This window comes from Coregonus clupeaformis, chromosome 18 (genome assembly GCF_020615455.1).
Source record: "Coregonus clupeaformis isolate EN_2021a chromosome 18, ASM2061545v1, whole genome shotgun sequence".
Classification (NCBI taxonomy): domain Eukaryota; kingdom Metazoa; phylum Chordata; class Actinopteri; order Salmoniformes; family Salmonidae; genus Coregonus; species Coregonus clupeaformis.
The window spans coordinates 22,488,296-22,505,614 of record NC_059209.1 but is presented as its reverse complement, the minus strand read 5'-3'; the positions used below and the strand labels follow the sequence as shown (position 1 = coordinate 22,505,614).

Sequence of the window (17,319 nt, the reverse complement as noted above, 5' to 3'; positions counted from 1 at the left end):
GTTCCAGTAGTTAGCTACACCACTACATGGCAAAAAAAGTAATTAACTACTGAAAAGATTACCTAGATTTGAATTATGTTCAACTACCACCAAGCTACTGTAGTTCACTACTCCCCAACACTGCCTGTAGCTCAGTTGGTAGAGCATGGCGCTTGCAACACCAGTATAGTGGGTTTGTTTACCAGGACCACCCATATGGAAAAAATGGATGCACGCATGACTGTAAGTTGCTTTGGATAAAAGTGTCTGCTAAATGGCATATATTTATTATATATACACTGAACAAAGATATAAACGCAACATGTAAAGTGTTGGTCCCATGTTTCATGTGCTGAAATAAAAGATCCCAAAAATGTTCCATATGCACAAAAAGCTTATTTCTCCCAGATGTTGTGCACAAATTTGTTTACATCACTGTTAGTGAGCATTTCTCCTTTGCCAAGATAATCCATCCACCTGACAGGTGTGGCAGATCAAGAAGCTGATTAAACAGCATGATCATTACACAGGTGCACCTTGTGCTGGTGACAATAAAAGGCCACTCTAAAATGTGCAGTTTTGTCACACAACACAATGCCATAGATGTCTCAAGTTTTGAGGGAGCGTGCAATTGGCGTGCTGACTGCAGGAATGTCCACCAGAGCTGTTGCCAGAGAATGTAATGTTAATTTCTCTACCATAAGCCGTCTCCAACGTTGCTTTAGAGAATTTGGCGGTACGTTCAACTGGCCTCACAACCGCAGACCAAGTGTATGGCGTCGTGTGGGTGAGCGGTTTGCTGATGTCAACGTTGTGAACAGAGTGCCCCATGGTGGTGGTGGGGTTATGGTATGGGCAGGCATAAGCTACGGACAACGAACACAATTGCATTTTATCAATGGCAATTTGAATTCACAGAGATACCGTGATGAGATCCTGAGGCCCATTGTCATGCCATTCATCCGACGCCATCACCTCATGTTTCAGCATGATAATGCACAGCCCCATGTCGCAAGGATCTGTACACAATTCCTGGAAGCTGAAAATGTCCTAGGTCTTCCATGGCCTGCATACTCAATAGACATGTCAACCATTGAGCATGTTTGGGATGCTCTGGATGGACGTGTACGACAGCGTGTTCCAGTTCCCGCCAATATACAGCAACTTTGCACAGCCATTGAAGAGGAGTGGGACAACATTCCAAAGGCCACAATCAACAACCTGATCAACTCTATGCGAAGGAGATGTGTCATGCTGCATGAGGCAAATGGCGGTCACACCAGATACTGACTGGTTTTCTGATCCACGCCCCCTACCTTTTTCTTTAAAGGTATCTGCGACCAACAGATGCATATCTGTATTCCCAGTCATGTGAAATCCATAGATTAGGGCCTAATTAATTTTTTTAATTGACTGATTTCCTTATATGAACTGTAATTCAGTAACATCTTTGAAATTGTTGCATGTTGAGTTTATATTTTTGTTCAGTATATTATGATCTGTGTAACATGACATAGGATAAATGGTGTGACTTTTGTGGAGAGCAGTAACATTGTAGACAAGCTATATATTAATTTCACTGGCCATGCAAACAGAATAAAGTAGTCTGAACTAAAACTAAATCTACAGACATTAAATGAGTTCACCGTTCTCTCCATTTTTATTATGATACCTGTTGTGTAATGTGTTCCTTAGCTACCAAGATTGAGACTTGCTGGAGAGGAGTACAAGCCAGGAAAGAGAAAGAGAGGAGACAATGGGCTGTCAAGGTCATCAAGAAGTAAGATGGAGGACAATATTATATCTTCAGGCTCTAACACTACAATGTTGATCCATCAACCAAAATTACATAACATCATTTATACTCTATACTAGAGTTTATGCCACCATACTGTAGGTCCATAGTGGATAGAAGCCTATCATTCACAGCAGAGTCCCAGAGGGTAGAGGGCAGTATTACAAATACATTACCAATTTGATCATTTTTTATCCCAGGTTCATTAAAGGATACATGGCAAGAGGGGAGGCAAAGACCACAGATAACTCAGAATACCTGGCCTTTGTCAGACAGAACTACCTAAACAGGCTGAAAGACAATCTCCCCAAAATGGTTCTGGATAAAACCAGCTGGCTAACCCCTCCACCTGTATTGACGGAGGTATGTATTCACATTGGAATTCAATTACATTGAATTGAGGATGGCTATTTTGCTTAAAGTGGAAGCTCAGTGAAACGTGTCTGTTGAACTGTGCTTGCTCTACTTGTACAGACATCAGAGATCCTGCGTCAGCTCCACATGCGTCTCATGGTGAGAAAGTATATCAGAGGTATCACTGCACAACAGAAAGCACAGGTAAAACCAGAATTACTCCTTCATTTTCAATTTTAACCCAATGAGTCCCACTGTCACCCCGGTCTTGATTTGGAAAGAGTACTGAAATATCCTACTCAAGTAGAAGTACTGTTACTATGTATAATGACATTTTTACTCAAGTAGAAGTAAAACTACTGGTGTGCGACACCGTGTGTTAGCTAAATAGCTAGCTATTTACCTGCCCTCGCCGTCGTTAACAGAACTGCGGAAAATAAGTGCCCGACAGGCGGTGACGAAGGACACTGTCTACCGGTGTACGGCTAGCTAGCTACTGCTGTCTCCCCCGCCCTTTCTTCTGTGAGGTTTATCGGCGGTTGCCATCCAACGTTATTGTGCATTAACACCACCTACTGTACTGGAGCGCCCCCGCCTCCCACCTGTCCTAGCTTAAAAATGTACCAATAGAAGTATAAAGAGCGGTTCCTGCAGATGCAAGAATGCCCATTTTAGGAACGGCCCGAATTGCAGGCCGCAATTGTACCCTTCTCAATCTAGGGAGTGCCAGGGCACACTGGACATACCTAAAGGATTTGTTGTCAAATTAGCTCTAGAGGCAACAACAGAACCTCATGGAAATGCAAAAAATAACAATTATCCAAATGTGGTGTGCGTCTGTGACTCTAGTGAGGAGGGGAGCAGAGGGGAGAGAGATAGCAACCAAATCGACGTACGATGGTAGATTAAAGGGCTCTCCACAGTGATTTCACAGTCTACACAAACAGAGCTACGGAGTGTTCCAAAAATTCAGCTGCACAAAAGTACTTTAAACTACGTAGAGAGCTACACAAGCGAAGCTCCGTTGGATCCGTTGACTGTGTGGAGCCCTTAACAATTATTAATATTATTATATATTTTTTTAGGGGGTAGATCAGCTTTAATATTGTAATAATAATAATAATAATATGCCATTTAGCAGACGCTTTTATCCAAAGCGACTTACAGTCATAGATAGATTGTAACTTCCATCAATGTAATTGTGTGCATCACTTCCAATCCCCCATACATAAATATACACATACATACATATAAATACATATACATACATATATATATACACATCCTTTAAAAAATATATATATTCCTTTATTACTTTCCAACCCCACCACCCTCCCCTAATTGGAGTAAACTAGTGAACAACAACGCTTAGGCCTCTAAATCCAGTTTATACATACTATATACATTTTATGGACACAGTCAATTTTACAACAGTTGTATTTTGTTTGTTTTTACTTCCTCTACCCTCAACCTCTCCGATCATTTTCATGATGTCCATCCGGTTTGCTTCTATATGCCATATCTTTCAAACTGTGCTCTTTCACAAAGGTTCTCAACCTATATAGTTATTATGGACACAGTATGTTTTACATTAGTTATCTTGTTGTTACAGTGGCTTGCAAAAGTATTCATCCCCCTTGGCATTTTTCCTATTTTGTTGCCTTACAACCTGGAATTAAAATTGATTTTGGGGGGGGGGGGGTTTGTATCATTTGATTTACACAACATGCCTACCACTTTGAAGATGCTAAATATTTTTTTCTTGTAAAACAAACAAGAAATAATACAAAAAAACTGAAAACTTGAGCGTGCATAACTATTCACCCCCCCCAAAGCCAATACTTTGTAGAGCCACCTTCTGCAGCAATTACAGCTGCAAGTCTCTTGGGGTGTCTCTATAAGCTTGGCACATCTAGCCATTGGGATTTTTGCCCATTCTTCAAGGCAAAACTGCTCCAGCTCCTTTAAGTTGGATGGGTTCCGCTGGTGTACAGCAATCTTTAAGTCATACCACAGATTCTCATTTGGATTGAGGTCTGGACTTTGACTAGGCCATTCCAAGACATTTAAATGTTTCCCCTTAAACCACTCGAGTGTTGCTTTAGCAGTATGCTTAGGGTCATTGTCCTGCTTGAAGACTGAAGACTGAAAAAGGTTTCCCTCAAGAATTTCCCTGTATTTAGCGCCATCCATCATTCCTTCAATTCTGACCAGTTTCCCAGTCCCCGCTGATTAAAAACATCCCCACAGCATGATGCTGCCACCACCATGCTTCACTGTGGGGATGGTGTTCTCGGGGTGAAGAGAGGTGTTGGGTTTGCGCCAGACATAGCGTTTTCCTTGAAGCTCAATTTTAGTCTCATCTGACCAGAGTACCTTCTTCCATATGTTTGGGGAGTCTCCCACATGCCTTTTGGCGAACACCAAACCTGTTTGCTTATTTTTTTCTTTAAGTAATGGCTTTTTTCTGGCCACTCTTCCGTAAAGCCCAGCTCTGTGGAGTGTATGGCTTAAAGTGGTCCTATGGACAGATACCCCAATCTCCGCTGTTGTCACGACTTCCGCCGAGGCAGCCTCCCCTCCTTGTTCGGGCAGGTTTCGGCGTTTGGCGTCACCGGCTTACTAGCTACTGCCGATCCATTTGTCTTGTCTTCAATCACACACACCTGGTCCTTATTCTCTCATTAGTCATTGTATAAGTGTACCCTCTGCTTCCTTGTCTGTGTGGGTGATTGTTTATTGTGGAGGTTAGTGAAGCTCGGTGGAGCTTGGGTATTTTGTATCGACGGGAGTATTTCCCGTGTGCCTTGTATTTTCCAGTGTGCCTGTTTTGTGCCCTGGAGTGTGTTTGACGCATTTCTGCGTAAACCTGTATTTTGCGGATTAAAGCCTGTTATTCTGTGATTTACCCTCCTACGCCTGACTCCTTCAACACCACCTCATCACAGCTGTGGAGCTTTGCAGCTCCTTCGGGGTTATCTTTGGTCTCTTTGTTGCCTCTCTGATTAATGCCCTCCTTGCCTGGTCCATGAGTGTTGGTGGACGGCCCTCTCTTGGCAGGTTTATTGTGGTGCCATATTCTTTCCATTTTTTTATAATGGATTTAATGGTGCTCCGTGGGATGTTCAAAGTATAATCCAACCCTGATCTGTACTTCTCCACAACTTTGCCCCTAACCTGTTTGGAGAGCTCCTTGGTCTTCATGGTGCCGCTTGCTTGGTGGTGCCCCTTGCTTAGTGGTGTTGCAGACTCTGGGGCGTTTCAAAACAGGTGTATATATACTGAGATCATGTGACAGATCATGTGACACGTAGATTGCACACAGGTGGACTTTATTTAACTAATTATGTGACTTCTGAAGGTAATTGGTTGCACCAGATCTTATTTAGGGGCTTCATAGCAAAGGGGGTGAATACATACAGTTGAAGTCGGAAGTTTACATACACTTAGGTTGTAGTCATTAAAACTCGTTTTTCAACCACTCCACAAATTTCTTGTTAACAAACTATAGTTTTGGCAAGTCGGTTAGGACATCTACTTTGTGCATGACACAAGTATTTTTCCCAACAATTGTTTACAGACAGATTATTTCACTTATAATTCACTGTATCACAATTCCAGTGGGTCAGAAGTTTACATACACTAAGTTGACGATGCCTTTAAACAGCTCGGAATATTCCAGAGAATGATGTCATGGCTTTAGAAGCTTCTGATAGGCTAATTGACATCATTTGAGTCAATTGGAGGTGTACCTTTGGATGTATTTCAAGGCCTACCTTCTAACTCAGTGCATCTTTGCTTGACATCATGGGAAAATCTATAGAAATCAGCCAAGACCTCAGAAAAAAAATTGTAGACCTCCACAAGTCTGGTTGGGAGCAATTTCCAAACGCCTGAAGGTACCACGTTCATCTGTACAAACAATAGTACGCAAGTATAAACACCATGGGACCACACAGCCGTCATACCGCTCAGGAAAGAGACGCGCTCTGTTTCCTAGAGATGAAAGTGCAAATCAATCCCAGAACAACAGCAAAGGACCTTGTGAAGATGCTGGAGGAAACAGGTACAAAAGTATCTATATCCACAGTAAAACGAGTCCTATATTGACATAACCTGAAAGGCCGCTCAACAAGGAAGAAGCCACTGCTCCAAAACCGCCATAAAAAAGCCAGACTACGGTTTGCAACTGCACATGGGGACAAAGATCGTACTTTTTGGAGAAATGTCCTCTGGTCTGATGAAACAAAAATAGAACTGTTTGGCCATAATGACCATCGTTATGTTTGGAGGAAAAAGGGGATGGCTTGCAAGCCAAAGAACTCTATCCCAACCGTGAAGCACGGGGGAGGCAGCATCATGCTGTGGGGGTGCTTTGTTGCAGGAGGGACTGGTGCACAAAATAGATGGCATCATGAGGATGGAAAATTATGTGGATATATTGAAGCAACATCTCAAGACATTAGTCATGAAGTTAAAGCTTGGTCGCAAATGGGTCTTCCAAATGGACAATGATCCCAAGCATACTTCCAAAGTTGTGGCAAAATGGCTTAAGGACAACAAAGTCAAGGTATTGGAGTGGCCATCACAAAGCCCTGACCTCAATCCTATAGAAAATCTGTGCGCAGAACTGAAAAAGCGTGTGTGAGCAAGGAGGCCTACAAACCTGACTCAGTTACACCAGCTCTGTCAGGAGGAATGGGCCAAAATTCACCCAACTTATTGTGGGAAGCTTGTGGAAGGCTACCCAAATGTTTTACCCAAATTAAACAATTTAAAGGCAATGCTACCAAATACTAATTGAGTGTATGTAAACTTCTGACCCACTGAGATTGTGATGAAAGAAATAAAAGCTGAAATAAATCATTCTCTCTACTATTATTCTGACATTTCACTGTTTTCATTCTTAAAATAAAGTGGTGATCCTAACTGACCTAAGACAGGGAATTTTTACTAGGATTAAATGTCAGGAATTGTGAAAAACTGAGTTTAAATGTATTTGGCTAAGGTGTTTGTAAACTTCCGACTTCAACTGTATGTCAAGTCCTAGATGATGGAGATCAGATCCACCCCCTTCCCATGAAACACACACACTCTGGTCCCCCGTTGTAACCATTTCCCCAAGCATCTCTGTGCAGTCAGACCTTTGATTATTTTGTGCCACCAGGGCCCTTAACGTATTGCTAGTTATTTATAATCTCATCTGATTACATACTACCTGTCTTGACTGCATCAAACCGAAAGAAGCTAGTTACGCTAGCTAGCCAGCTAGCTAACGTTAGCTAGCTAGCGTAACTAGCTTCTTTCGGTTTGATGCAGTCAAGACAGGTAGTATGTAATCAGATGAGACTAGCTACATAACTTTAACTGTGCGCTTTCTCCACTCCATTCAGATTATTAAGTCGCAGCCTACTGTTGGCTCTTGCTGTTGTGGCCTGTCCTTCTCATTAAACTTTTTGTTATGTCATTTGAATTCCATCTTCCATTGATTAGCCTAGATATCTAATAACTTGCCACACGGAGGCTCTAGCTCTTTAGACGGGTTAGCTGACAACGTCACGAAAAACGATGCACACGCTTTAATGGGGCAGAAGTCCTGTGTTGTTGTGATTCTGGATGTCCAGATAGCTAGCAACAATGACAAGAAGCTGCCATGTGGGGAATCGTAGGTGGATCATTTCAGCTAGTTTTATCTTGGTCTTGATACCATGTCTTGTTTTGAGGTGTTCTGACTGATGTCACATCTACGCTAATATGACTAAAATTAGCTAGGTAGCTAACCAACAACTGTAACTATGTATTTGAGAGACAACAAATGCTAATTGTGCAAATGTATTTATGTTTTCAATAAACATTGGAGACAAAATATAGTTTACATGTTGTCAACAATCTAAGCCAACCGTGTCTGTTTTGCCCCATAGTTGCGCACACGCGTATGTTTTGTTGCTAAACATCCAACCTGTATATGACTGTAGCCTAGTGCCGGTTTGATGACTTGTGATTGGATGACAACAACAACAAGCTGCACAAGCCACTCTCTGGTGAAAAGCAAGAGCAGCAGCAGCATTAGCTTCTGCCGAGTCCCCAACAACTTGATGTTCCAGTTTTCAGGGGAAATGGAAAGAGAGCCTGTGACAAGACTTCCGCTATTGGACGTTAACAAGGCAACACTCCATCTTAACTCCTCCTCCACATTTACTGGATTGGTTGAACAGTGCAGAAGAGAACCTCCCCGACAGTTTTTTTTTCCTTCTCGTCAAGACCAGTATGTATTGGATCTAGTTTCAGGCGTTTCTTTTATGCCTGCTATGTTAGGTTACAGCAGCGTAAATAATGAAACATTTTCTCTCTCTCTGTGGGAAGTGCGATATAGACTATCTGCATTGTGTATTCACGTGGAATTTTAACGGAAAACCAATACAAAAATGGTTGTTTAAAAATTCTGCTTTATGTGGCAACTTAGTTCCTCATATCACTGACATTAACATAGCCCAAACACAGACTTTCCATACTTATTATTCTCAGATACTGAGACTGTAATGAGTCTGTCAGATGTTCTCTGACCTAAAAAAGTTGTCTAATGTTGAGATGAGTCTATGTCTAGTTGTAGCTATAGTGTTGACTCACACAGTTATATGCAAGATTAATACTTCTATTTTTCTCTCACTTCACATACACACACACATTCAATAAAATGAGATTGATGTGTAGACAATACATTATTTGTGAGAGACACTGATGTTGAATGAGTACATCAATCATTAAGGTTAATGTAATGAATGATAGGCCTACTTCAACTCTCATTAATGTGTAATGAACGGCTTCATAAAGGTGTTTTGAATGCTTATGTAAAGTCTAGGCCTCAGGCATCAGTTTACATTTACATTTTACATTTACGTCATTTAGCAGACGCTCTTATCCAGAGCGACTTACATATTTTTTTTATACTGGCCCCCTGTGGGAATCGAACCCACAACCCTGGCGTTGCAAACGCCATGCTCTATCAACTGAGCTACATCCCTGCCGGCCATTCCCTCCCCTACCCTGGGCCAATTGTGCGCCGCCCATGAGTCTCCCGGTCGCGGCCGGCTGCGACAGAGCCTGGATTCGAACCAGGATCTCTAGTGACACAGTTAGCACTGCGATGCAGTGCCTTAGACCACTGCGCCACTCAGTTATAGTAAAGTTTTACCCAGCAAACATACTGTACATTTTATGTGATTGAATTATGTGATATTTGGCTATTCTATGCTTTCATACATCATCTGAGTGATCTAACCAAGTATAGTTAACTAAAAGAAGAATAAAACTTGACCCATTCTATTTGATCCTTACTGAGTCTGGCTTTTAGATGAACATTATCCTAATTTACACAAGACATTACATACAGTGGGGAAAAAATGTATTTAGTCAGCCACCAATTGTGCAAGTTCTCCCACTTAAAAAGATGAGAGAGGCCTGTCATTTTCATCATAGGTACACGTCAACTATGACAGACAAATTGAGAAAAAAAAATCCAGAAAATCACATTGTAGGATTTTTAATGAATTTATTTGCAAATTATGGTGGAAAATAAGTATTTGGTCACCTACAAACAAGCAAGATTTCTGGCTCTCACAGACCTGTAACTTCTTCTTTAAGAGGCTCCTCTGTCCTCCACTCGTTACCTGTATTAATGGCACCTGTTTGAACTTGTTATCAGTATAAAAGACACCTGTCCACAACCTCAAACAGTCACACTCCAAACTCCACTATGGTCAAGACCAAAGAGCTGTCAAAGGTCACCAGAAACAAAATTGTAGACCTGCACCAGGCTGGGAAGACTGAATCTGCAATAGGTAAGCAGCTTGGTTTGAAGAAATCAACTGTGGGAGCAATTATTAGGAAATGGAAGACCTACAAGACCACTGATAATCTCCCTCGATCTGGGGCTCCACGCAAGATCTCACCCCGTGGGGTCAAAATGATCACAAGAACGGTGAGCAAAAATCCCAGAACCACACGGGGGGACCTAGTGAATGACCTGCAGAGAGCTGGGACCAAAGTAACAAAGCCTACCATCAGTAACACACTACTCCGCCAGGGACTCAAATCCTGCATTGCCAGACGTGTCCCCCTGCTTAAGCCAGTACATGTCCAGGCCCGTCTGAAGTTTGCTAGAGTGCATTTGGATGATCCAGAAGAGGATTGGGAGAATGTCATATGGTCAGATGAAACCAAAATATAACTTTTTGGTAAAAACTCAACTCATCGTGTTTGGAGGACAAAGAATGCTGAGTTGCATCCAAAGAACACCATACCTACTGTGAAGCATGGGGGTGGAAACTTCATGCTTTGGGGCTGTTTTTCTGCAAAGGGACCAGGACGACTGATCCGTGTAAAGGAAAGAATGAATGGGGCCATGTATCGTGAGATTTTGAGTGAAAACCTCCTTCCATCAGCAAGGGCATTGAAGATGAAACGTGGCTGGGTCTTTTAGCATGACAATGATCCCAAACACACCTCCCGGGCACGAAGGAGTGGCTTCGTAAGAAGCATTTCAAGGTCCTGGAGTGGCCTAGCCAGTCTCCAGAGCTCAACCCCATAGAAAATCTTTGGAGGGAGTTGAAAGTCCGTGTTGCCCAGCGACAGCCCCAAAACATCACTGCTCTAGAGGAGATCTGCATGGAGGAATGGGCCAAAATACCAGCAACAGTGTGTGAAAACCTTGTGAAGACTTACAGAAAACGTTTGACCTGTGTCATTGCCAACAAGGGGTATATAACAAAGTATTGAGAAACTTTTGTTATTGACCAAATACTTATTTTCCACCATAATTTGCAAATAAATTCATAAAAAATCCTACAATGTGATTTTCTGGATTTTTTTTTCTCATTTTGTCTGTCATAGTTGACATGTACCTATGATGAAAATTACAGGCCTCTCTCATCTTTTTAAGTGGGAGAACTTGCACAATTGGTGGCTGACTAAATACATTTTTTCCCCACTGTAGCTAAAAATCCTAGGTCTCTCTAAATATGTCATGACCAAGCAAGCTAATGTTAGCTAAATAGCTAGCTAGTTCACTTGTTGACGTTAGCCTAGCTAATGTTGTTAGCTAGCCCACCACACATAGTGACAATGACGTGCTAGCCCCCATAACGGCTAATATTTTCGGGTGGTGGTTAGCCATGTAGCTAGCTAGCTAACTTACTGTAGCTGCAAGGATAGCCTCTCTTGTGCTTGATGGAGAACTGGTCACTGAAATGCGATCAGGGATTCTCCTCCTTGTCTTCTTCAGAAGACGCAGACACTGGGTATGTGTCTGGATTGTCTCCTTACTCTCCTCAGTCTCCTCCGTCTCCATTGTTTTTCACACACACCACTTTGATAAAAAACCTGTTTTGCGTGACATTTTATTTGATTGGTCACTGACTAAGCAATAATGATACTTTTTTTCTGTCTCCTGAGGGGCTCCGGCCCGTGTGACATCATGACCGACTATGGATAGCCTACAAAATTGTAGTCTGTAACTTATGGTTTAAAAAAGGTAGCGAAATACAATACTTAAATCAAAACATACTTAAGTAAAAATGTAATTACTGACTTTGAAAAATACTGAAAAAAGTACAAGTACTGGGGAAAGCTACTCAATTACAGTAACAAGAGTATTTGTAATGAGTTACTTCCACGCCTGTTTAGGACTTTTAACACCTTTTAAACATAGTGTGTTTGAGCTACAGACTTCTGGGTTGTACCATTGGGTTCGTCATTTCTTCTGCATCTGTACCAACCCTTCGTTTGTGTGATTAACGGGGGCTGAGCTAGAGCGGTGTTTGTGAGACAAGAGCAGATCCCGAAGGGGCTCCGGGCTGGGTCTTTTTACTAAAACATCTGTAGAGTCTGAATGGTTAAGCTACTACAAACGATTAAAAGCTATCTATGAAAAGATGACTCTCATGTACACACTCTATCTACACAATAGTTTTTAGAAGGTAAGGGGTTCTTCTACATAGAAGATCTTAGGAAATCCCAGAACATAGTGTCTATTTAAGCAATAAGGCCCGAGGGGGTGTGGTATTTGGCCGATATACCACGGCGAAGGGCTGTTCTTAAGCACGACGCAATGCGGAGTGCCTGGATAGAGCCCTTAGCCGTGGTATATTGACCACAAACCCCAGAGGTGCCTTATTGCTATTATAAACTGGTTACCAACGTAATTAGAGAAGTAAAAATCAATGTTTTGTCATACCCGTGGTATACGGTCTGATATACCATGGCTGTCAGCCAATCAGCAGTCAGGGCTCGAACCACCCAGTTTATAAATACAGTAATAAGCTCACATAGTTGCTGTCAAACTCCAAACTCCTGACAATTGTCACTGACTAGTTGGATATTAATTTCCCACTAAGCAAACCATTTCTGTACTTACAGCATTCATATAAATTCATTTTTATCAGGTTTTTGTTTTGGCGGACCGTATTTTTAAAAATTGACATTTGTGAATCAAACTCATGAAATCAACTGTTTATGTGAAATTGTTGTTAAATCTATGGGCTGGACATACAGATAAATGAAAGTCAGATAAATAAAAACCAGATTTTTTGCTGGGGGCTCGGGACTGATACGGTTAAATCATGATTACATCATGGATATAGTAGACAACATACTTTTGTTGTAGTACTGTACATAATTGTATTTAGTGTGTTGTAGGCATAAGGACATAGTGAGTGTACAATTTCACTAAAAAGTTAGGTTTTTAAAAACTTGCACCGCGGTACAGTTTTTTTTGACAAGCTATCACTAGGAGACACCAGAGCGGCGTGTTGCACAGCAATTGTTCTGCCAATGACGCAGTGTGACCTAACTTTTTAGTGCCCGCAACTGTATAGCCTATGCAGATATTTGTGATCACATAAATCAGAGTTCTATGTGTAATTCTATCTTTGTGATGTTTATTCATTGTGTCACCCTCCCAGCTTCAACTCAAGGAGATCACCAGTGTCATCTTCAAGGGCAAGAAGGACAGCTACCCACAGAGTGTCTCCCTACCCTTTGTGGACACCAGGATCAGTCAGTATATAGTAGCACAGCGGTTCCCAAACTAGGGGTCGCGACCCCATGTGGGGTATGAAAATGGGGTTGAGGGAGAATTTCCAAAATTCTGGAGGATTTGGAATATATATATATATACAGTACCAGTCAGAAGTTTGGACACACCTACTCATTCAAGAGTTTTTCTTCATTTTTACTATTTTCTACATTGTAGAATAATAGTGAAGACATCAAAACTATGAAATAACACATATGGAATCATGTAGTAACGAAAAAACTGTTAAACAAATCAAAATATATTTTAGATTTTAGATTCTTCAAAGTAGCCACTATTTGCCTTGATGACAGCTTTGCACATTCTTGGCATTCTCTCAACCAGCTTCACCTGGAATGCTTTTCTAACAGTCTTGAAGGAGTTCCCACATATGCTGAGCACTTGTTGGCTGCTTTTCCTTCACTCTGCGGTCCAACTCATCCCAAACCATCTCAATTGGGTTGAGGTCGGGTGATTGTGGAAGCCAGGTCATCTTATGCAGCACTCCATCACTCTCCTCCTTGATCAAATAGCCCTTACACAGCCTGGAGGTGTGTTGGGTCAGTGTCCTGTTGAAAAACAAATAATAGTCCCACTAAGCGCAAACCAGATGGTATGGCGTATATCGCTGCAGAATGCTGTGGTAGCCATGCTGGTTAAGTATGCCTTGAATTCTAAATAAATCACTGACAGTGTCACCAGCAAAGCACACCCACACCATCACACCTCCTCTTCCATGCTTCACGGTGGGAACCACACATGCGGAGATCATCCGTTCACCTACTCTGCGTCTCACAAAGACACAGCGGTTGGATCCAAAAACCTCAAATTTGGACTCATCAGACCAAAGGGCAGATTTCCACTGGTCTAATGTCCATTGCTCGCGTTTCTTGGCCCAAGCAGGTCTCTTCTTATTATTGGTGTCCTTTAGTAGTGGTTTCTTTGCAGCAATTCGACCATGAAGGCCTGATTCACACAGTCCCCTCTGAACAGTTGAGGTTGAGATGTGTCTGTTACTCTTTGCTTATTTGAGCTGTTCTTGCCATAATATGGACTTGGTCTTATACCAAATAGGGCTATCTTCTGTATACCCCCCCTCCCACCCCCACATCTTGTCACAACACAACTGATTGGCTCAAACGCATTAAGAAGGAAAGAAATTCCACAAATTAACTTGTAAGAAGGCACACCTGTTACTTGAAATGCATTCCAGGTGATCATGAAGCTGGTTGAGAGAATGCCAAGAGTGTGCAAAGCTGTCATCAAGGCAAAGGGTGGCTATTTGAAGAATCTCAAATCTAAAATGTATTTTTATTTGTTTAACTACATGATTCCATATTTGTTATTTCATAGTTTTGATGTCTTCACTATTATTCTACAATGTAAAACATTGTACAAATAAAGAAAAACCCTTGATGAGTAGGTCGTCCAAACTTTTGACTGGTAGTGTATGTATAACAATATCGTATTTGTATCTCAAAGTCATTGTAATGTGGTTAACCTTAAAAATGTAAATGAAAATTATTCAATTCTAAAATATTAAATTCAACCAGAGAGCGCCCTTAGATATGGGAAAAGGTCACACTTGACCGTTCTACTTGAATCATTCCCATGGTGAATGACTAGGCCTGCTACACTATGAAACCACGCACCATTGCAGAGACTTTGATATTACCGGCCGCAATTTATATGGTGAAAACAATGTGTGTGGAGGCAGAGGCACAGAAATTCACATCAATACCTTTGCCAGATAACACTGTTAAACAAATAATTTATGCTATTGCTAGCAATCAAGAGGAACTCTGACTGAACGACTCAAAAACTCCCCAGGTTATGCTCTCCAAATGGATGTTAGCTGTGAAAGCCGAGATGCCCATGCATTGACTTTGTTCACTATAGATGTCGGGGGATGCTATTCACAAGGACATATTGTTCTGTCTCCCGATTCCCGAGCATGAAACGACACAGTGTGCTTCGTGGCTATATTGACGAAAAACTGATTCCATGGGATCGAATGGTGGGCTTTTGCACAGATGGGGCTCCATCTATGGCGGGTTAGCGGGCAGGCCTCTGCACTCTAGTTATGAATGTGTCTCCCTCTGCCATATGGACGCATTTTATGATATACCGAGAGAGCAACTAGCGGCAAAAGAGCGGAGCACAGAACTCAGGTAACTTCGAATGTAAACTACATCAAACCACATCCACTGCGCGCACGCCTGTTCGCAAAACTATGTGGAGATATGGGATCAGAGCATTACAATGTTCTATTTCACACCGAGGCTTGGTGGTTATCAAGGCGGAGTGTTGGAAAGACTTTTCGCATTGAGAGAGGAACTGTTGTCATTCACAATAAATATTTTATAAAAAAACAGACTTGGTTGACTTTGTAATGAAAATAAAATGTGTCTCCTTGCCTATATTTGGGAAACTGAACGAACCCAAGCATGCAGGGGAAATACAAAAACATTCAACAGATGAGTGACTGAATCAGTGGATTCAGAGAAAATCATTCTTATTGGAAAAAGTATTTCAAAAGCGAACCATTTCCCCTTCCCTCGGCTGTGCATGTTTCTAACAGAAAACAGCATCAGTAAGTGTCCCACACGAGTGATGACTGCTCACCTCCAACGCTTGGAAGAGCACTTTGGGACCTACTTCCCAATCTGAAAGAAACAAGCTCTGACTGAGAAAAATCGTTTTTAACTGTCATCCAACTCGGAATTCCAACTCGGGACCTCGGGCCTCTTTCTAGAGCTCCGACTTTCCGACCTAAAGATCACTGACGTCATGATTTGACCTCGAGTTCCCAGTTGTCTTGAAACCACCATAAAACTCATGGTAGGCTACCCTTCGCCAGCTCATATCTGTGTGAAGCTGGATTCAGTGCTCTCTTCTGCATTAAAACAAAATATCGATTCAGATTGGATGTGACCGCAGAGATGAGGTGCACACTGTCGACCACGCCCCTTGACTTTGAGAATCTCCGACACGACATGCATCAAGCCACACCCATCTCATTAGTGGTGGTGAGATAAGAGACAATATGTCAGACTCATTTGCAATTGACTGTCATAGCCTCACATTTAAAGCATGTGATGGTGAGTTGAGAAGACAATCAGAATAACTGTTAGAATGTTTTTCAAATAAAAAAGTTAACATTGGCTGTCAATTACATAATTTATTTCACATGGTTGGGGTTGCGGAAATGTTCTGATATCAAAATGGGGTCGTGGGATAGTATCTGTGTATTACATGTGGTGTCTTACTTACACTTGTTTTTTAGGGTCAAATGCCACCTTTTGCACTATGTTGTATTTTCAGGTGAACAGGACATCAATATGAAAGTCCTGCAGATGATTCGCCATGAACGCATCAAGGTAATCCAGACGTGTGTTGCAGTGTGTCCTTGACACTTAAAACTCTCAGAAAGAAACATTTTAAAATATTGTTTCGATCATTAAAAAATATATTCTCTATTTTTCTCTCCTGCTCCCTCCCTCTCTCTCTCTCCTCTTACTCTTCCATCATCTCTCTTCTCTCTTTCTCTCTCTCTCTTCCCTCTCTCCCACCATCTTTCTTCTCTCGCTCTTTGCAGTACAGCGTACCAATGGTGAAGTATGACAGGAATGGGTTTAAACCCCGACCTCGGCAGCTCATCCTCACACACATGGCTGCCTATGTGGTGGATGATGCCAAGATCAAGCAGAGAGTGCTGTACACTACTCTGAAAGGTGAGCCTCCAGCATGCTATGGATGGGATGGATGGGGGTTGAGCTTGTCTGATCTCTCTTGCAAAATAGATTTGATCTCAATGAGACGAATCCTACCTTCCATTTAAGTCACAGTTTCATAATGGATTACTAGGTGAAAATTCTACTTAAGTGGAAGTTAGTATTTCCCCAATGAGACTAACGTGAATAAATACTGGTTATATAGAATAGATTTAGTTTAAAAGTGTACTGACCTGTGTGAGTGCTTCTTACTCAATTGCAGGTGTGTCGGTCAGTACCTTGAGTGATGGCATCATCATTTTCCATATTGCAAGTGAAGACATTAAGCAGAAGGTAGGAGGACACGGTCTCCACACACTCACACAACGTATAGTATAATAGCATGGGAA

At 41.8% G+C, this 17,319-nt stretch overlaps 1 protein-coding gene across 1 annotated transcript in view; it reads left to right on the top strand.

Annotated features, from left to right (window-relative positions):
• LOC121550748 (unconventional myosin-Ih-like) overlaps positions 1–17,319 on the top strand; it is a 72,864-nt gene that overhangs the window by 54,312 nt on the left and 1,233 nt on the right. The window contains exons 23-29 of the mRNA XM_045227056.1: positions 1,675–1,759; positions 1,975–2,137; positions 2,249–2,332; positions 13,087–13,180; positions 16,521–16,576; positions 16,795–16,930; positions 17,193–17,263. Of these exons, the coding sequence (XP_045082991.1) occupies positions 1,675–1,759; positions 1,975–2,137; positions 2,249–2,332; positions 13,087–13,180; positions 16,521–16,576; positions 16,795–16,930; positions 17,193–17,263 (689 nt within the window). The remainder of the gene's footprint in view (positions 1–1,674; positions 1,760–1,974; positions 2,138–2,248; positions 2,333–13,086; positions 13,181–16,520; positions 16,577–16,794; positions 16,931–17,192; positions 17,264–17,319) is intronic.